The sequence below is a fragment of the Grammomys surdaster genome, unplaced genomic scaffold, assembly GCF_004785775.1.
Source record: "Grammomys surdaster isolate TR1022 unplaced genomic scaffold, NIH_TR_1.0 187, whole genome shotgun sequence".
Taxonomy (NCBI): domain Eukaryota; kingdom Metazoa; phylum Chordata; class Mammalia; order Rodentia; family Muridae; genus Grammomys; species Grammomys surdaster.
In genome coordinates, this window is record NW_021604632.1 from 5,564,233 (window position 1) to 5,586,076 (window position 21,844).

The 21,844-nt window shown below is 47.0% G+C and overlaps 1 protein-coding gene across 4 annotated transcripts in view; it reads left to right on the plus strand.

Annotated features, from left to right (window-relative positions):
- Calb2 (calbindin 2) overlaps positions 1–21,021 on the plus strand; it is a 25,824-nt gene extending 4,803 nt beyond the window's left edge. The window contains exons 2-11 of one of the 4 annotated variants that reach the window (XM_028768705.1): positions 6,582–6,658; positions 9,104–9,193; positions 10,998–11,078; positions 13,791–13,847; positions 14,594–14,671; positions 15,096–15,151; positions 15,582–15,621; positions 15,909–15,962; positions 17,283–17,354; positions 20,328–21,021. In XM_028768705.1, the coding sequence (XP_028624538.1) occupies positions 6,582–6,658; positions 9,104–9,193; positions 10,998–11,078; positions 13,791–13,847; positions 14,594–14,671; positions 15,096–15,151; positions 15,582–15,621; positions 15,909–15,962; positions 17,283–17,354; positions 20,328–20,441 (719 nt within the window). In that variant the 3' untranslated portion in view covers positions 20,442–21,021. Of the gene's footprint in view, positions 1–6,581; positions 6,659–9,103; positions 9,194–10,997; positions 11,079–13,790; positions 13,848–14,593; positions 14,672–15,095; positions 15,152–15,581; positions 15,622–15,908; positions 15,963–17,282; positions 17,356–20,324 lie in introns of those variants that run through there. The other 3 variants (XM_028768704.1, XM_028768706.1, XM_028768707.1) reach the window with 3 other exon arrangements.
- The last annotated feature ends 823 nt before the right edge of the window (positions 21,022–21,844 follow it).

Consider the following 21,844-nt stretch of genomic DNA (forward strand, 5'->3'; position numbering starts at 1 on the left):
ACACATCACACACACATGCATACCACACCACATACATATACCACACATACACCACATATCACACATCACATATATATACCCCATACCACACATCACACACGCACACACACACACACTAAATGACAGCTCATAGGACCTTAAATGAAAGACTTGTGAGATCAAGAGTACAGGGCACAGTAGGTGCTACGTATTGCACTACTTATTGTGTGGGGTGTGTGTGTGTGTGTGTGTGTGTGTGTGTGTGCTACGTATTGTATGTTGACTGACTAGTACGCCTGCAGTTCACCAGAACCGCTATCATAAACCCATCACAGACTCAGAGCCCACAGGGTAAAACATTGCCTTTGCAGGCATAAGGTGCTGAGTTTGATCCTCAGAAACCACATTTAAAAAAAGAAATCAAAGAGTGTAGAAACACACTTGCAATCCCAAGGTGAGAGGAAGCTGGCTCCCTGGAGCTCCCTGCCTCTGCAGGTCAGCAAGAGACCCTGTCTAAAAGAAAAAAAAAAGAAAACCACAATCACCACCACCACCAAAAAGACGGATAGCATCTGAGGACTGACACCTGAGGTTGACCTCTGACCTCAGCAGCATGCAGACATTGGGTCTCAGTTCATTCCAGTCAGTGGGGTCTAGGTCTGGGGCGAAGGTGTTATACATTTGAAAATGGCTTTCTTCTAAACCTGTAGTGAAGCCCTGTAGACATTTTTGGCCCCAGCTTGGCATCCACCATGAAGGCTTGCTGGGAAAGCCTCCTGGCTCACGTCGGGCAGCTCCTAGAAACGGCCTGGTCCCCTAGTCTCCTTCACCGCTACACTGATTATTTTACTAACAGTTCCCTTTGGTGTGGAGTGTACTCGGTCTATCAACTCTGAGCCGTGTAGCCTCTGGGTAGCCATCACCTCACCTCTTCCACTGTGATTGCACCAGCCAGAAGTAGGGAAGCTGGGTCTGTGAAGAGCAGGGGCTCCCTGGAGAGGCAGCCATGGGGCAGGGCTGAGGTATTGTGTTTGTACTGACAAGATACTTCAGCTTGCTCTTGCCCAGGCAGCCACCAACCCAGGTGTTCTATGTCCCTCCCTTTGCTTATTCCCACTCCAGACACAGGTGCTTTTACTAGCTAAGGCCTTGGGGAGGTTGCTGGGGCTCAGGAGACCCCTCAGGGAAATCTTCCCCAATTCCCACGGAGCCAGAATTAATAGAGCAGGCACTAGACTCTTCAAGAACAGAGCCTCTGCAGCACCCGGCCGGCTGGCATCCCTCCTGGCAGATTGCATCAGATGCCCTCCTGTGCCCAGCCAGCCCCATCTGGACCCTCAGGCTCTGGCCTCCTCCCCTTCTCTTTGGCTCTCTGCAGTCTTACCTCTCTCCCTCAATCTGCCCTTTCCTTCTGGCCTCCGCATGCCTGGGACTCAACCCAGTGTCAGGCTGCCAGCTGTCCACAGGTTCAGGGGACCCAGCCCAGTTCCCAAGCCCTATTCCAGAAGTAGCTGAGCCCAAGAGCAGATTAAAATGGGAGTATCTAAATGTTCTTCTCTGAGCTGCAGATCTGGGGCATTTTTAAATTCTGGAGCTACTAGGAGAGAGGTGTGACGGGGAGCTTACATATAGGTGAGATGGATAGAGAAATCCAGACAAGTAGACCTATGGGCAGATCTTATCCCTGGGATGAGCAAAAGGAAACGGTAATCTCTGTTAGCCGTGTGATGGAAACATCTGACCCCCACAAGGCCTCTTTTCCAGGGTAGGGTTATAACATCAATGTGCTTGTGTGGCAGAAACCTAAGGAGAACAAGGCAGAGATGGAAGGTCTTTGGGCATGGCCAGTGTCTGCTATGCAAAGTAACACAAACACTAACAAGCTTCCCGAGCATACTGATGCTGCCACCACAGGAAGCAAGAGAACAACAGATCCATGCGCACCACACCCAGTGAGAGATCCGGATGGTTGAGGGAGGGGCCTATGATTCTGCCCTTTTGGGAGGTCAGGGCTAGGAATTAAGCCGAATATCTCATATGTGCTTTGTAAGCATTTGACCACTGAGCTGGATTCTGCATTTCTAACCAGCTCCCAGGTTACCGCCAGTCCACACACCACGCAGGAACAGCCAGCTCTTCTGTGGTCCTCTAAAGTTACCAAAGTAAACTTTTTACTTTAACAAGATCCCCAGGTGATGGTTATACACCTTCGTGTTTGAGACGTACTGTCAGCCTTGGGAGCTGAGAAGACAGGCGCACTGCATCAATTAAGTCAGAAAGCCTGGTGTGTGGGGCACAGGCAATGGATTTGCTGTTTAGTTTCCCAGGGTTCTGGTTGAGAACCAACATTCTAAAGAGACCAGAAGTTGTCAGAAACCCTTAAGGTTGAAGAGGTGAGGGAGTGAAGAAGGATGCTCTATTTTTAGGAGACATTACATTCTCCAAAACATTACTTGAATGGCTCTCCTGACGACTTATCAAGTAGAAAGGGTTTAAGTAGTTTTGCTCACTTGAGAGGGAAACCAGAGCCCAGAGGAACCGGCTTGTTCTAGAGCAAGGGACAGTTGTGAAACTTGTGGCACAGTCCCTCCTCCTTGGGTACCTTTTGCCTGCTCACCTCAGAAAATCTGTACATACAAACCTCAGGGAGGAACCAATAAACCTTTCTAGGGTACAGAATCCTTCAGTCAAAAATTTCCAATCCTCTCTGGTCAGATTAATAATAATGAAATGCTATCTGTCCTTAGCTTTGAGGTACACAGTGGTGAAATATGGAAGCAAAAGTAGGCTCAGGAAGGATGCAAGGCCCCCAGCTCCCTCTCAGCCCCCTCTCCCTAATGTTCATGGTTTGAAGGAGGTTAGCAATGATGGTTACTATGGTAACCACATCTTTTATAAATGCCCATCCACAGGAGATTTACTTGGTGCACCCCCCCCCATCCCCAGAACTGTAACAAGGTCACAGAAAAAGCAAACCATTCACCCAGCGCTTAAATCTTCCTAGAAGGATGTTGGCTAACTGCTCCTGTATCCCAGCCCTACATGAAAGGGCCTGTTAAATGATGCTAAGTGATGGCTGGGGGTGGCCTTGGAGGGAATGCCTGTTCCTTCAGTGGTGAAAGCCCTTCTTCAGGACCTGTGTGTCCACTCCCTGCTTCTCACTCTCCACCTTAAATAGCCTGTCTGGCCTTTTCAATGGCTGGTCACACACTTTTGGACCACTCTGTGATTTGTAGCAACAGGGCCATATCTGCAGCCTGGAACCGTTGTTCCCTTTGAAACTAAAGCTCACTGCATGGAGCTAAATTTTCTCCTTTCGTTCAGGAAGGCACATGGGGATTCTTATCATGCCCCCATGGGTGTATGTGGGAACCCCTTTGTTCCTCAATGCATCCAAGAAGGGGGCTTCTTTGCACGAAGCCACCATCTCAGCTCCTGGTGCCCTCTCTCTGCCTCTAAGTTTATTCTTCCTTCTCTTTCTTCTTCCCATTGCCTTTGACTGCTCACTGAGGCCTGTCCTGCCCAAAGATCCTTGAGGGGGGAATCACCTCTATTTCATTACATCATCATCTAGCAGGCCAAGGCCAAAGTGTTCCTAACATGGGGCCAGAGGCAGGAACCATGGTGGTGATGATTCGTGCCTGTTGCACTGGCGTTGTTGAGACTAGTGTGGGTCAGCACTGTAAGTTCTTCAGTTGCATCTCTCCATTGGTCACAGGACGAGGAACTATCACTGTTCTCATTTTACCATTGAAGAAACTGAGGTTTAGAGAGGCCATACTCGTAGTCTGGGTGTCCCAGGAGGAGAAACAGGTATCAGTCCCTAGATAAGATGGGCTGGTAACTTTACCAACCCTCTATGCAGCAAGTAGAGGGACAGAGAAATGACAGGACATTACCAGCCATGGGAAGTGGGACTCTCGGGGAGGGTTTTTGGTAAGGGATGCTATGCAGACACGAGTGGGTACAGCTCTTCCTCATGTGGCTGCCTCTTCTTCCCATTACCCACCTTCTGACTCCCTCGGGAAACACACACTTCTCCACACACCCGAGCTCAGCTCCTGCCCCCAGCCCCTGTAGCCTCTACATCATGGACTGCGACACATCCTCATAGGCCCACCTCTAAGCTCCCTCTCTCAGCTCTGGCTCTACTCACCCTAGCCTTGGGATGCTGGAAGCTGAAGATGGATGACTCAGAGCTGAGCTCTGGTTCCCTGCCTAACTTTGTAAAGCCTCCTAGGGGAAGAGGGTAAGGACCAAGGCTTTGCACTTGCCCATGGTCAAGGGGAAATCTGCATCTAAGTCATGGGGTAACTGTCAGGTCAGAGCTACCACCAGGTGCCAACTCAGTGGATCGCCAACACTTCTGCTTCTTTGCCTAGAAAGCTCCTGGTCGCCCCACCTCACCGAAGCTGGCCTCACAGACCAACAAACCCCACCCTCTTGTGAATTTCCAACTCTCCTGAAGTACTTTGTAGAACATCCTAGAAGAAAAGACAACTGCCTCCTCCCGGAGGAACCCAGTAATCACCTTTTCTTTGCGGACAAAAATAAATGCATAATTCATCTCATCCAATTCTCTCTGTACTATATTTACTGAAGCATCTTCCCCAGGAGGGATGGCCTCCGAGGTTATTTATTTGGGACTTAAGACCTCAGGGGCACTAGGAAAAGAGGTTGGAGAGAGCCTCTCACCCCCATGCTACCCACAGAGGCCAAGGCAAATGCTTCTGTGTGGTTGTTTTGTTAAGTCTGCAATTTCATATGCCCTTGAAGAAAGTGACCACCTTCTTAGCGATTCAGGCTGGACCTCCTCTATGGGGACCTTGCTCCCCTGCTATTGATCAGATTAGGAACTTGATGTTAGTGATTGCCTAATATTGCTATACAAGGGAATCACCTGGGAGCCTTAAAAAAGAAAAATCACGACATTGAGTTCACAGCCCAAGCTAGTGATATCAGGATATCTAGTGGTGAGAGCCAGACATTCATATTTTTTAATGATCCCCAAGAGATCCCAATATGCAATAAATTCTAGAACCATTGCCTTAGCCCTCCTTGCCTGAGTTCCTTCCATAAGTGCTAGCCCAGACCAGTGACCTTGGCTGTAGACTCATGTCAGCACTGGTGTCTGGATCATTCAGGCTCCAGTTGTAAGAACCTATATGACTTCTCACTCATATGACCTTCAGAAAAGTCAGGCTTTGACCTTCAGACCTCTTATGATCAGTGTGCTTTTTCCTCCGGTTCATTCCCATCATGCACACAGATGCTGACACCTGGGCTCAAACAATACTGATACTTGGGACACACTCATGATAGACTGTGTGGTTTATAAACAGAAAACTGTCACCTAGCAGCTTGAGAGATGGTTGCACAAGCGTGGAGACCCAAGTTTGACTCCCAGCTTCTGTGTCAAAGCCAGATGTGGCTGTACACATCTGTAGCTCCAGAACTTTTGGGGAAAAGACAGGCAGATCTCTAAACCCGTGATAATCTAGCCAAAATAATCAGATCCAGGTTTAGTGAGAGAATAAGGCAGAAAGTGATAGAGGGAGGTGTACAACATTGACTTTTGTCTTCATATGTGCACACATGGGTGCACACAACCTGCACATCCATGAGCATATACACTTGTTTTCTCTCTCTCTCAAAAAGTCTCACGTAAGCCACATGGCTATAATCTTACCACCTGGGAGGCAGAAGCAGTAGGGTCATAAGTTTGAGACCAGGCTGGGCTATATGGTAAGATGTTGTCTCAAATAACAAGCAGAACTATTTAACTATAATAAGCCGTTCTGCAGATGAGACGGGTTGTATAATTTTTTCCCATGGATCCCTTCTATATTTGTTTCTTGGGACTGCCGTAGCAAAGCACCACAGATTGGGTAACCTAACACAATAGAACTTTGAAATCAAGGTGTGTGTGTGTGTGTGTGTGTGTGTGTGTGTGTGTGTGTACATCTGCACATGCATACACTGTAGGCTTTGGGAGAGAGACTCTGTCTCTGTGTTCTGCCTCAACTTCTAGAGGCAGCAGCAATCTACAATATTCTTTAGCTTGGAAATGTGTTGCTCTAATTGTTGCCCCTGTCTTCTCTATGCTTTCACACCTGTCATGACTAGTGACATCTATAAAAAAAACCTTACTTCCAAATAGAGTCACACTCTAGGGTTCCAGACAGATGTTGGGAGAACACTCCCCAACTCTATATGCCTTCTCAAGCTCAGAAACCCAGCTTAGGCCTAGTCCCAGGACTACTGTCTGCTGACAAATCCTGATGCAGATGATGCTTCCCGTGGGACCTCCAGCACACAGCGCATGCTCAGGAACAGCAGCCATCTCTGCCAGCTGACCAGATGTCCATTTCTCCAGTGTTCTGCAGCTGCTGGCTGAGTACTCCAAGGATGCTCATTATTAATCTTGAACATGTGCCTGCAAGTGCTCTGAGGACAAGGGCCCATACTTAACATGACTGGCCAAGATACCTGCTTGCAGACTAGTGGGGAAAAGTTCTCCATGGAGGTGATGACTTCCTAGTCTTAATATTCAACTCTAAGGTTAACTCTGTTATTTTCTTTATTTTCACTTATCTTTCCAGGAAATGGGTACATTGAAGGTAAAGAGCTAGAAAACTTCTTCCAAGAGCTGGAGAAGGCAAGGAAAGGTTCTGGCATGGTAAGTCTGTGTCTACCCCTCATGTTCAGGGTTTTCTGTCATCTTGACCTATCTAGTCTTAAGAATGGTCTGTCCCAAGGTACATCTAGAGACCTGGGGTCTCTCCAATCTTGGCACTAAAGAGTCTTTCATTTGTAAATATATAAAGAAAAGCCAGATTTCCCTTAAGAGAACCTCATCTGAACCTCCTTGGGTGTCTTAGAGAAATAGCCATCATGAAAACCAAGAGTTGATGAATGCCCCAAACTATATAGGTATGTGTTTATGTGTGTATAAATATATCTTTTCCCGAGAACACAGCTCAGAGTCCCAGGGGTTGATAATTCAAGATAGGATTCTCAGAGAACCCTAAAGTGTCTGTGAGTGTCCTAGCCTCGGCACTGTTGACACCTGAGGCTGAATAGTTTTGTCATGAGGGATGTCTTTATATTATAGTGATTTTCCAGCACGCTTGCATCTACCCATGAGATAGCCAAGTCATGGCCATCAAAAATGCCCTAGGTTGGGTGTGATGGTGCAAACTTTTAATCCCAGCACTTGAGAGGCAGAGGCAGCCAGATCTCTGTGAGTCTGAGACCAATATGGTCTACATTGTGAGTCCCAGGATAGCCAGCGCTACAGATGAGAACCTGTCAAAACAAACAAACAAACAAACAAACAAAACATCAAAAAAGTTCCAGACATTATCAAATGTCCCCTGGTGGAGAATGGGGAACAGATCCAGTATTCTAGACCAACAAAGGCTGGCTTCTCTGTACGGACACAGAGGAAAACTGAGGGGCCCTGACCATCCTATTGGTATAGAGGAGTCATGACCTTTGAACTGTACTCAGTGGCTCAAGATCATGGCCTAGTCCCTAAATGACAGGAAATGACCAGAGCTGGTTTGTTGTGTCCCATGTCTAGTCTGGAATATATGGGGCCCACTCCCCACCAGTAGTTCCTCTGGCTCCTTTGAGGGTCTCTCTTGTCTCTTGCTTCCTACCCACTGTCTCATCCATTCACTACCTACTAGCAAATACTCTGGGCTCTGTTCTTAAGAGAAATCACTTAAGTCTGAGCTCCTGGTTCTATGCTCAGCAAAGTACCCCAATGAGAAACATGCAGAAGCCGTGGGTGTAAGAGAGTTGGTGGTGGTGCACAGATATGTTTGCCAACAGATCTCTCATCAGCCCTCATTACTAGGTTGATATGAACCCAGGATGCAGAAATCCCAGCTTTTAAAAACGGACTCTGGGATCATAAGCTACACAGAAGAATGTGTTTAATGGAGTGTTTCAAATCTAACCATCATCCTCTTAGTCAGTCTCTTCTTCAGCTGCCATGAGGGTGACTGACAAGTCTGTCCATAGCAATCCCAACTGCTGTCATCAAGGACCAGTTCCCAGAGCATCTCTCATGTGGATATTGGGAGCAGGAGCTAGGCTTTCAATCTCTAGCTGTATTTACCTGGGTGAACTTGAGGAAAGTCACTGCATCTTGGATTCCATTTACGTGTGAGATGCAGGGATGACTTGCCCACTGGGGACCGTGGTAAACCTCTATTAGGATTTACCCACATTTATGATAAGTAGTTGGCATCAAACCTTCCATATTTGTAAATATAGATAGATACTGACAAAGATTGGTACATTGAGATCAGATTCAAAGGCCAAAGGTGATATAGAAGAATCCAGAAAAAAGCTCTCAGAGTTTGTAGAATTTCTCTTGGGCCAATCTCAAGAAGCATGAAACCTCAGTGGAAGGGCCCCAGGCAAGAATCAAAAGAGTAGTTGTCCTTGGGGTGGGAGAGGAGCTGCAGCATTGACTGAGGATAAGGTGACAGCTCAGCCACACCCCAAACCAGGGAAAGGTTCCAGACCGTCAAGAGATCACTATGTTTAAGTTGGGGGATAACAGGCTAAAGGGACTTTTAATAAGTAATCTATTTTTCTATGCTTAGAATAGTTGAGTGGAAGGTTTAAATCTCCCCCTCAGCAGTATGATGCCCTCGAATTCCTTCTAGCATGAAATCAGATAAGAGGACTGCAGAATTGCAAGCGTGTCTTTGATGAGACAAGTGAGTGATTCATTTTGTATTGGTGAAAGGGGTCAGAACCTATTGTGGAGTGCTGAGTGTAGCCGCGTTGTGCTAAGAGCTGTAACTCACATTGGAGTGGTGGGAATAAGGTCGAATCCTTTACGGAGCTGCGGATCGTGGATCGACTCATCTCAAACATCAAAGGGTGCATTTAATCACATGGTACAGAACATGCCCACGTGTCCTGTGTCCTCTCGATAATCATGTGACTCCGCTCTAAAGCAGAGATTGACCCCCGGAGCATAGGCGCCACACGCTTCTGAGCCATGTGTTCAGGACACAAAACGATGCCCAGCCCTGCTTCACTGAGATCCTCAACTCTACATAACATGGCGGCAAGATCAGCCTCCTTTCTCTGTCCACAGATGTCCAAGAGCGATAATTTTGGAGAGAAGATGAAGGAGTTCATGCAGAAGTATGATAAGAACTCAGATGGGAAAATTGAGATGGCTGAGGTGAGAGCCAGGGGGCGTGGCAGCTGAGGGGGCGTGGCTGAGGAGAGCCAGGGGGCCTGCGGAGGCTGTAGTCCTTGTGCCCATCCCACTTCCCCACGCTCAGGCACAGCAGGAAACATCCCTACCTGAGCACTTGAGCCAACCAAACAGGAGTTGGGACTTTCTCTGTGTGTCACCCAAGGAAAGAGCAAGTAACAAAGAATGGTCTAGGGTCTGGTCCCTAAATGCTATCAGGATCCAACAGTTACTGCAAATGTGTGGTAAGTCAAATTTAGGACTAGTTAATAGGAGTATGTATACCCCATCTAAATGCATCCAAATAATATATATTTTACATAGATAATTTACATACATGACATACAGTCCATGTAATTCCTACGTGCCTTCATATACATACATGCACACCCACACATATATACTCAAACTTACACATAAATATGTCTGCCAACCGTGATCATCAGTTTGTGAGCTGTGGTCGAGAGGCCAGGAATGGTAGTGGTAGCCCACAAATCAGGGCCTTGGTCTCCTAAGATATATTGGTTCAAATGCGATAGACCAGAAAGAAGCTCTAGAAATGAAGCTTGAGACAGTGATCCCAGGGGTTGTGGCGTGCTGCAGAGACCAGAAAGGAAGAGAGGATTGTTTGCAAAGGGCAAAGAGAAGGGTAAGCTGGGAGACCATCTCTGCCTTGGCCTATCTCCAATAGAATTCTTTGTTTCACCTGGAGGCTCATACTAGTAAGTCATTGGGTACAGGCTGCTCTGCCCAAGAATTGAGGAAAGCATAGACCTTCCCCAGTAGGGCTGCTCTAGTTTAGCTGAGGGTAGTTCACCTGCGGGGTGGTGGGTTGGGAGGGAGTTGTATCCAGCTGGGGGTTGCCCTTCAGGTCACTGAGGAACAGCACCGCAGATCAACTTAAAAGGCTTAGACACAACCTGTAAGAAATCTTTCGAGGTTTATGGGCTGTGGTGTCACTGCCCGCAACTCTTCAATGCTGCCGTTGTAACAGGGGAGCAGATATTGGAAATAAGCCCCAGAATGGGTGAGGCCATGTGTCACTGGAACTTTACAAACGCGTCTTGGGTCCTGTGTGACACTTGGCTGTGGTTTACTCTTTTCTCGTTTAAGTCAAGAGACAGTACTAAAGAACGAGGCTGTGGTCAAGGTGGCTCCGGCTCTGCCTCTCTGCTCTGTCCCCTGCTTAAAACAAAGACAAAATGCAACAACAATAACAACACACCATTGTCTTCCCCAATCTTGTAGCCAGAGGACTGCAAACGCTTCAGAAATCACATCCAGACGCAACCATGTTCGTTTGCAGAGTGCGCCCCTCTTTAAAAGCGAGGAAACTTTCCCCACAATCCACAGTAGCCCGCCTCTCACATGTCATTGGCCAGTATGGGTCACATGCTTATTCCAAGGCCAATCGTTGGTGAGGGGAATGGGATTGTCTCCTGAAGGAGGAGTGGGTTAAACTAATTAGGATTAGCTTTAGCCCAGGGATCCTGGGAGAGAAGCGAGTGGGGCGCAGAGCAGTTAGGTGGGCTGCTAATGGTGTTGGATACATGGTGGGGATTTGCAAATTTTGAGAATGAAGTTGTTAAAGTCTTAATTTGCAACCAATAAAGCAGCACTCCAGGTGGTAAAGGCTCCCCTTTCCTGGTGGTAGAGCTGATCATCCCAGGCATCTCACTTCTTTCCATACGTTTGTCTGCTGGCCATTTTCCGCTCTTCCAGTGGGAAAGCTGGCTCAGTTCCCCGAGCCTCCCCCTCTCACACTGATGTGGTTTTCTATATTTCCCAGCTGGCGCAAATCCTGCCGACCGAAGAGAATTTCCTTCTGTGCTTCAGACAGCACGTGGGCTCCAGCGCCGAGTTTATGGAGGTGAGCCTTCTCTCTGCACATGGAGATCTATCTTCCTCCGATATTCAGGGAAGGCCTGCCCTAACACCGGCAGAAAGTCCCTGGGAGATGCTAGACCCCCACCCCACAGGGCTCTACTGTTTGAGGTGTGGTCTGTGTAGCCGAGGTATCATACACCTGGATCCCTGTAGACCCTCTGCCACACTGAATCAGGCACTCAGGCCTCCACAAGATCCCCTGGTTGGAAAGACCTAGTTTTCAAGCTGGAAGACTCATTCTTTTCAGTGCAGTTTGCCCGAACATCAGATATGGGTTTAATTTTATGGCAATTTAAAGGATTTTCTCCAGTTTTTCTGAGATGGCAAGATTCTATAAGTCAGTAATTGACCGTTCTGAATTCTGTCCTTAGTACTTTTGCCTGTGTCAAAGAAAAGTGGTACATCCCCAGGGTTCATTGGTTTGTTGATTTATTTATTTATTTATTTATTTATTTATTTATTTATTATCTATAGAAAATGGATGTGGGCTGAAGATGGATGTGGCTCAGTGGTGGACTGTTTGTCTAGCATGTACAATGCCCTGGGTTCTCTCCCTAACACAGAAGGAAATGCAGGAAGAGGAAAGGGGACGAAGGAAGGAGAAGGAGGAGGGAAAGGAAGGAAGGAAACAAAAATTAAAAAAAAAAGAGGGGAAAAGGAAGAGAGGACTGTGTCGACTGCTTCCTTTCTTGTAGAGATGCAGAGATTGGTCCTCACTCCATCTGGATGCATATAGCTTTCAAGAGTCAGGGATGCTTCAAAGGAGCAAGCCCCCCCCCCATGTGTGTGTGTGTGTGTGTGTGTGCGTGTGTGTGTCTCGATGTAGTTTCTCTCCACATGACTGATGTGATGCTAGACTTTTGTGTGACTTTACCCGTCTAAACCCATGCATGTCTGCAGAGCAAGCACAGCCTCACTCTCACACACACCTCCTGGGATCCCACCCCTTCCTAGGGTTAGCCATTTGTTCCATTCTTAGCATCTGCAAACATGAAATGGTCCCTCAGAGGTCCGAAAGGCTTGTGTTCTCCCGTGGACTCCATCCTGCTGGGTACAACCTTTAACATCTAATTTTAGGACTACCTCAGGACTTTCTTTTATTTCTTTTTAGATTCTGCATAGCCTGGGCCTCTTTAACTCTCTCTTCCTAGAATGAGATGAGAATAAAGACACCTTGGTAGAAGGAAAAGGAAGTTGAGAGCTTAGAGCCAGCAGAGAGTAGAGGTGGGGGTGGGGGACGGTACAGTCAAACCTGCTGCAGGATAATGGTTAGGGTAGCCTCCGAATGCTTTGCCCTGCGGAGGAGAACTGGGTGGCAGCTACCCAAGCTGTCTAGAGTATGGGTTTGCTTGTGTTTCATAACTCTAAGGAAAACCAAGACCAGATATCCTAGTATGGAGTGAAAATCACATCTTTTTTTTTATTTGAAATAAAAGAAAGACCCTAAATTGTCCACAAGTTCTAAGACTCCTGTCAAAACAAGAACACAAGAGGCACTCATACAGAGGTAGCCCATGCTGGAAGGAAAATTCAGGGAAGAGATTTGACTTTGCCTTTCCCTCTCAAGAAACCTAGTGTGGCTCAGGTGTGGCTTTGGAGCCAGGGGTGATGGGCAGAAAAATCAAAGGAACACATTTTGAAAGAAATTATATACATACATACATACATACATACATACATACGTATGTATATATGTGTGTGTGCATATATATATATGTATATATATACATATATATACATATACATATACATATACATATACATATACATATACATATACATATACATATATATATATATATATATATATATATAGAGAGAGAGAGAGAGAGAGAGAGAGAGAGAGAAATATAGTACAAAGACTGAGGGGAGCCAGGTTCTCTGGGACTCTGTCACAGACCCAGGCAGTTCCGTCCCTGACATTCCGTCCCCTACCTGATGGTTTCAGAGCCCTAATATATGGGACCACATATTCTCAGGAGATTGTAAGTTACCTGCTGCTGTGCGGCAAATCTTTATCGGGGGATGGCAGAATGAGAACAGTACGTAGTAGCCAGGCCTGTTCCTGTTCCCTCCTGAGTTTACCTCCCATCCCTGCCTCTTCCCTCACTCCTCATCAATTAAAGGAGACCTCATACCCAAAGCTAAGATCTATCAGGCCCTTGCCCTATCCCTGATCAAAACTGCTTGGTTAGCCCTTAGAAAAAAAATCAACCCTAATTTATAGGATGATCCATAAGAGGACCTAGGAACCAGCAGGATGGCTCAGTGGGTAAGGGTGATTGCCGTCAAGTCCAACAACCTGAGTTCAAACCCCAAAGCCCACATGTTAAAAGGAGAAAACTTCTACAAATTGTTCCCTGGTCTCCACAGGCATGCAGTGATGAGCACACCATAGTTCCCTCAGCATACAAAACAAACAGTAAATACAAAAGAGGACCTAAGCCTAGAGCAGATTAAAGTAAGAGGCCTTTGCCAGGCGGTTTTTCTCCTCTTCTATGTAACCTTGACTAAGAGGCTTTCCCTCGTTTCTTCCTTTGTGACACTGAAGGGACCGGCTAAGCCATTGTCCCATGTTAAAGTGAAGACTCTAGCATCCTTAACAGCAAGACCCTACTGTCCCATTAAAGAGAACTTAGAAGAGGGTGGCAGGGTTTGATACGTTTTTGTGAATAGGTTGACATTCCTGTTGCAGGCTTGGCGGAAGTATGACACAGACAGAAGTGGCTACATCGAAGCGAATGAGCTCAAGGTACGATGGGTCCTAGGGATGGTAAAGAGGAGAGAGGAGGGCAAGTTTCATGTACCCAAGAGCCACCCAAAGGCCTTTCTGTTCACACCACAAATGTTAAGGGGCTAGGGAAGGAAGGGAACTGTAAGCTGTCTAATGGGTAAGAGCTTGAAGATCAACTTTGGGGGTATGGAGAGTAAGAGCAAGGCCAGAGTCTTAGTGGGTCCAAAGAACCAGGAGGGAAAGGACGCTGAATGGGAACATGGGATTGTGGTCTCCTTAGGGGTACTTGATCCTGGCACAGATGCTGGACTTCTTTGAAGAAGTCCTATGCCAGCAAAAGGGATCTATCTACAGGACCAGGCATTCAACTAAAGCACATTTCTTGGCACCCAAGGATCCAATATAGGTACTCTTGAGAAAACTCCAGAAGATTGGCTATCTAACTTAGATATCTACCCCAGGTCCTCTGGGAGACCAGTGACCCTTGGGCATAGATAGGGCTTTTATTAAGTTCTGAGAAGGGAGTCAAAGCCAGCCTCTACCATCTAATCTATGTGCAAGGTTGTATGTACACAGGAGCCACCCAAAGGCCTTTATGGTCGTACCACAGATGTTTAGGGGTTAGGAAAATTAGTGAACTATACGCTGTGTAATTGGTAGAGTTTAAAGGTCAACTTTGATTTTCTAAAGGAATAAGTAACTGGGTAGGTGGCGGGGGGGCTAAATGAACAAGTTGGGCTCTGAACAGGCCTTTGGTGTTCCAGGGATTCCTGTCCGACCTCCTGAAGAAGGCCAACCGGCCGTATGATGAACCTAAGCTCCAGGAGTACACCCAAACCATAGTAAGTGGTATCATTGCCTCTCTCCTAGCGATGTGGGGTGTGGCTCCTGAGTCCCGAGGCTTCAAAATGAGCAGGAGCCCTTCTCTGCCAATGCTTCAGGCTTATGTCAAATGTCCCATGGTAGTGAGTGAAAGTTCAAAGCACCATACATCTTTGGAGGTGCTTGCTGAACTAACTCGCACAGTGATATTGAGGTTGGGGGTTCTCTGTTTCCATGGGAACTGATAAAGCTCCAGGAGAAGATGAACCAAGAGGGTGGGCCTTCAGTGATGGCTGTTGTGTCTCACCACCCCAGAGGTGTTTCCCCAGTGACTGAGATGAGGCTGGTCCCTCGCTTCCAATGACCCCAGTGCAGATGACGGCAGGTGGAGGCCCTTATATGAGAAGTTCAGATAACCCAGCTACCTCTTTCTGTCCCCAACAGCTACGAATGTTTGACTTAAACGGAGATGGTAAATTGGGCCTCTCAGAGATGTCTAGGTATGTACTTTTCCTGCTTCTGGTGTCGCTTTGAACAGGCAGGCTTCTGTGCTGCTGTCCCCATCTGAATCCAAGACAAAACCAGCTGGAACTGGAAATCCCCCCCCCTCTCTCTCTTTCTCTCCTTCCCTCCCTCCTCCTCTTCCTCCTTCTCTTCCTCCTCCTCCTATTCTTCTTCTTCTTCTTCCTCCTCCTCCTCCTCCTCCTCCTCTTCCTCCTCCTCTTCTTCTTCTTCTTCTTCTTCTTCTTCTTCTTCTTCTTCTTCTCCTCCTCCTTCTTCTTCTTCTTCCATTCCAACCAACTCCTTTTATAAAGGGCTCAGCGATTGTTTCCATAGTTACGGATGCTTCCTCTACACCCTGCTTCCTGTCTGAGTGGCTTGCTGCCCATGGCATATCCTCTAATCTCTGTTCTAATATTTTCTTTCCAGACTCTTGCCTGTACAAGAAAACTTCCTCCTGAAATTTCAGGTACAAACATTGCTTTGCTTTCTTGTGGCTTTCTCCATTCTCCTCATCTCTCGGATCTTCAGCCTTCTGCCTGCCTTTGCTCCAACACACACACACACACACACACACACACACATGCACACATACACACATACACATATACATGCACACACATGCACACACACACATACACATGCACACACATGCACCAGAGTCATGCAGACTTCCATGATTTCTTACACATTTACCCTCTCTCTCCCTCGTTTATACTTTGGGGCTTTGTTTCTCTAACTCTTTGGTCTTTCCAGGGTATGAAGCTGACCTCAGAAGAGTTCAATGCCATCTTCACATTTTATGACAAGGTGAGAGGGAACAGTATGGGGTGGGAAGGACTGAGGTGACAATGACCAGAATTGCTTGGTCTGTAGGAAGAGACTGGCTTTCCAGAAGGGCACCTGGGCCTGTGGTTTCTTTCTTCTGCTATGAGGGAAAATAAATGGCAGAAGCCCACAGATTTTGCTCAGAGACACATGTAGGCATGATGGAGTTGGGTCATGATATGACAGGAGAAATGGCCTTTTGTTTGATTGCTTTGGTTCTCTTCCTTCCTTCCTTCTTTCCTTTCTTTCTTTGGTTTCAACTTTGAGACAGGGTCTTGCTTTGCAGCCAAGATGCTATCAAATTCTTCCTCCTCTGGTCTTGGCCTCTTGAGTGCTGGGATAACCGGCCTATGGGTGTGCCCATACTCCACACATAGCTCAATCAATTGTTTTCTGGGTCTTTGGGAGTGAGAATCATATCCTAGCCCGACCCTAATCTTAGCTGTCCCCTGTTCAGGTGACTCTGAGGGTCTCCTTTATAACAAAAGGGTTCGAGGTTGACTGGACAGCTATGCTCAGTCATCTCTGAGCTTCTGCAGCCTCATTTATATTTGTAATGCAAATAAGAAACACCACCAGAAAAGAAGCCAATTTGTGCTGAACCGTCTGGTATTAACTGCTATTGACAGAATTAAGTGCATTATTCTGTCCTTCTATGGTCTGAACACTTTGCAGAGAAATGGAAAGGTTAGATGTTCCCTCTAAACACATACACACACACACATACCCACACTCATACACACACACACTCACACATACACACTCATACACACATACACTCATACGCACATATACTCTCACACACACTCACACATACACACACTCACACACATATATACACACTCATACTCACACAAATCTTACACACACATACTCACACACACATACATGCACTCTCACACACACCCACACATACATACATACTCACTCACACATAATACACTCACATACAAAACTTACACACACATGTACACACTCACACATACACACCCTTACACACACATACTCACACACACATATTCACACACACATACACACATACACATACTCTCACTCTCACATATACACACAACTCACACACACGTGCACACACACTCTCACACACATACACACTCAAACATACACACATATATACAGTCACACACACAACCCACACTCACACATATATACACATACACACTCAAACATACACACACACACACACACACACACACACACCAGAGCTCTTGAACTCAGGTAGTAGGAAGAGGTCAGGATGACTCTGAGAGCACTGTGCTGACCGCTCTCTGCTGCCACCTTCAGGACGGAAGCGGCTACATTGATGAGAATGAGCTGGATGCCCTCCTGAAGGATCTGTATGAGAAGAACAAGAAGGTGAGGAACTGAGCCCAGGAGGGGGTTAGGGTCCCAGGGCTGGGAGAGGTGAGCACACTCAGAGAAAAAGAGCGGGGATGGATTCTTTTATCTCTGATCTTCGATGACGAGACAGTTGCAATTTGTGGGGTGGGGTGTCTTTTTCTGGTTGATTTAAAATACATGTAACAAAATTTATCATTGTAAAAGAATATGTCCTAGTGGGATGCAACATGTTCATTACACTGTGTAAGCACCGCTGTCTCCATAAGTCTAGTCCTTCGAAGCTGAAACCCAATACCCACAATCCCGTCTCCCATCTTCTCCTTGCTGTCCTGCCATTTTGCATCTGTAAATTCACTATTGTGGGTGCCGTGTAGAAGGGGAATTACGTGACCACTTCATGGTTGGTTAACTTTGCTCAGCATGCTGAACTCAAGGCTCATCCATGTGATAGCATGTTGGAATTCTCCTCCTTTTAGAGCTGAGTGATAATCGCCTTCCTTGTGTCAACCATCCATCCTGTCTACCTCCTTGCCACCTACACCCCCTTGCGTTGGCCGTTGTCCATGGTGGTGAATAGTGCAATGTTGATGTAGCCCGTTCTGGAGAAGTGCCAGCCAAATGGCTTTCATGAAAGACTTCTAACACAGAGAGAGATTTGGGAGGGCAGCAGCCGAGAGAATTTCCAGATCCATTAACTGGAGAATCTAGGACTGGGGAAGAGGCTGGGAGAGAATCACTGATGAGCTTGTTTCTTTCAAAGGCCAAGAAAACCCACAATTTTGTGACTGGTACTGCCTCTTGGGAATCCTCCAGGAATGTCCCCCACCCTAACACACACACACACACACACACACACACACACACACACACGGTCTTATCTCAGTACCCCCAGTGGGAGGGATCCAGTGGAATGGCAACCAGAAGACAGCCTTTGCATCTGTCTTTCTTCACCTTCCAGAAGATAGCTTTCACTGAGAAAGTGACTGCTGCTTTCTTTAATTAAATAGCAAATTCTCTGTAACTTTTAGAGCTGTCTAACTGCCTGGGCTGCCAAATAAGAACTAAATTTAATGCTCAATTTCAGAAAGGAAAAAAAAATTCGCTGCAGCCTCTGGGTCCATTTGTTCCTCTTTGCCAGTACTTTCTGATCTCTCTGGCTTCACCCTGCGTGTCTACCTTCATTGATTTGAACCTACATTTACATTTTAATGTTACCTACATGTGCTCCAGATAAGATGAGTCTGGGGAATAATTGATAAGGATTCAAACAGTTCCTAGGAAGAAGAAAGCCTTTGGCAGAGTGAGTATTAGAGCTCAGTAAACCGTTTTCCTGACACTGTATCCCAACAGAAAATCATTTATGAAGCCATGTGTGCTCAAAGGAATATTAGGGATATGAAAGAAAAAAACCATCGCTGACTTGCTTTGGGTTAATTAGTCTTTATAAAGCCATGCCTATCACTTGAGGTTGGTGAACTCTGCACACACACACATACACTAAACCTCAGAGTGACCTGCATGTCTTGATCATCAACTCACTGGGCTCCTGCTTAGTTAATGTGGGGAACAGAGGCAGGAGCTGTGCAGGGTGTTCCCGGGATGTGCGTACAAACGCAAGGAGTCTGGATTTGGAAGCAACTCTGAAGGTAGAGGAACGGGGTATTAACAAAGCTGTTTACACGGGAGCCTTCTGTGTGTGCCAGGCTCCAGGCTTGGCACCTGGGCATTAGAAGAGTGAATCGACAAATGGGAAGAGAGTGGCATGACTAAATTCCAGCACCTGAACTGGAAAAGGAAAAGGCCATTTTGGGTGAGCTCACATAGCAGGCGTGGCCTCGTTCTAATGATGCCTGTGTGGGCTGTGATAAGGTTTCTAAGCAGATTACTGCTGGAAGCTCCTGAAGGGATAGGCTGATGGAAATGAACATCAATAGTTCTCAATATCCCAAGGCTCTGGTAGCTCGGCCTTTCCCAAGTTTTGAACAGAATTCCAAGACATAAAATTAGGCTGTCTCTCCCTGCCACACTTCCCCCTGGGAAATTTTTTTTCAAGCTTGGGGTTGATATGACCTCTCCCCAAAGAAGGTCTTTTCCTTGATTACATGTAAATGATGCATAGTTAGGCACACGTCCTTCCCCAGTGTGTACAAATTACAGGACCTTTTTCAGGAACTTGACAACGTTAGGAGAGATATTCCTTAGTGTTTACAAAATGCCTTTGGATGGGGACCGTGGCATAAAGCTGAGAATAGCTGATTTGAGAGGTTGTCTCCAAAATGTATAAGAACAATTGACAGTTGAACCCTGGGGACAAAAGGTGGGGGGACCAAACACAGGTAGGCCAGGTAAGTAGGTAAAGTTTGAGGCTCTGGGGACTGAAGATGTTTTTGATGAGGTAATCCAACCTTTAAGTAAGCAGCTTAGCCTTTAGCCTTCTGTTTTCTCATTGGTGTAATTGAGATGAGGAACCAACAACCTGAAACGGGAAGTGTATTTTTAAGATATCTGCCAAAGTTTACTACAAGAAGAGGAAGAGGAAGAGGAGGAAAAAGAGGAGGAAGAGGAAGAGGAAGAGGAGGAGGAGGAGGAAGAGGAGGAGGAAATGGAGTTCTGGAGAGGCGGAGAAGTAGACTTGAGTCATAAAATGACCACAACTGTCACCACAGTAGTCTCCCATCTCTGGACCAATGGCCATCACCATGGCTCCTTGAGACAAGGGTTATTGGTGTTCCCATTTTTCTGCTAAGGCTGCTGAGCCCCAGAAAAGTTGACTGCTTTCCTCAAAACAATACAACCAGTCAGTGAGAGGGTTTTAACCCAGGTCCACCTGACTGCAAAATCCATGCTTCTCTGCATGCAGACTCCTTACTCTAGGATGAGTTGAAAGGAAGGTTGGTTCAGTGTGCTCATGACTGTGTTGGGGCGGGAGACTCCTTTGGGCGAGGCCATGCACTAAGCCGACTCTCACCTCTTTCTCCCTCCTAGGAGATGAACATCCAACAGCTCACCACCTACAGGAAGAGTGTCATGTCCTTGGCTGAGGCTGGGAAGCTCTACAGGAAGGACCTGGAGATTGTGCTCTGCAGTGAGCCCCCCATGTAAAGGGGTGAAGGGACAGGGACTGCCTCTGCCCCTCCCTTAAACCCTGCCCCTGCTGTCCTGACTCTCTTGACACTCCTTCCCAGACCTCCCCACCCCCTGCAACCTGCACACACCAGCCTGTGGAGCGGGAAAGGAGCGATGGAGAGAGGGCGGCTGGTAGCATTCCTTTGAGTTGCACCAGCCCAACCCTGGCCTGATGGACGGGTGTCCCTGCGGTGGGTCACCAACCACGTGGATGGTGGGTGGGGCACAGGTGGAGCTTCCCTAGTCTCGTCATGCATGATCTCCTTCGCTGTATGATTTGGGCTTCTGAGTCCCACAGAGTGGACTCCTTCCTCTTGCTACGCCACCCCCTCTTTCTCCCCAGGCTACCACTGACCCCGAGTTTCCAGGTTCTGCCCACCAGCTTGCTAATGATATAGCTGTCTTCTCAGAGCTACTGTGGAGGGTGACGACCCTCTTCTTGTGTTCTTGACTTGTCTGTTCCTTTTAATCTTTGGGTTTCCCTGTCTTCTTGTTTACCAAAGAAGAGTTTACAGAGAATAAAGTGGAAATGTTCTGCCGTGGACACTCATCCATTTCTTGTCATGGGTAACATTTCTCTGTGGCTAAGGCTGGGCCTGCCATAGGGATGGGGAGGGCACTGAGGCTACCTGATTGGGGTTTAGGACATCCTCCCCCCAAGATTTCACTGGTGTGGTGTCACATGTCAGGAAGATCAGGAGCTGTAAAAGGCTCCTTGGATACACTGAATTTGAAGCCAACCCCCAAAAGAGAAATGAGGCTCTGGTGGTGAGGGCTCAGTTGACAAAGCACTTGCCTTGCAAGAGCAAGGACCTGTGAGTATCCCCAGGACCTGTGTCAAAATGGCGGATGCTTGTGGATGGAACACAAGGGAGACAGAGGCAGGAAGGATCCCTGTGGGGTTCTGGCCAGCTACTCTAGACCAGTCAGAAAGCCTGTCTAAAAGATAATGGATGGCATTTCTGAGGATGACACCTGAGGCTGTCCTCTGGCTCCATTGACACAGGGACACACAAACACCTGTGCACACACACCTGCTCACACACAGGAACTTTAAAACATAATACTTCAAAACACTATGGGCTTTCATATCCCAGTTTGCTTTTCTATTGCTGTGGTAAACACCATGACTAAAATCAACTTAGAGAGGAAACAGTGTGTTTGGATTATATGTGACAGTTGAGGGAAGTCATGACAGGAACTGAAGGCGGGGGACCTGAAGGCAGGAACTGAAGCAGAGTTGCCAGCTTGCTTTTTATAGCTTACTCAGCTATATTTCTTATACGGCCCAGGACCTCCTGCCCAGGGGTGACACCACCCACAGTGATCTGGCCCTTCCCACATTAATTCATTTGTTTGTTTTCCCAAGGGTTTCTCTG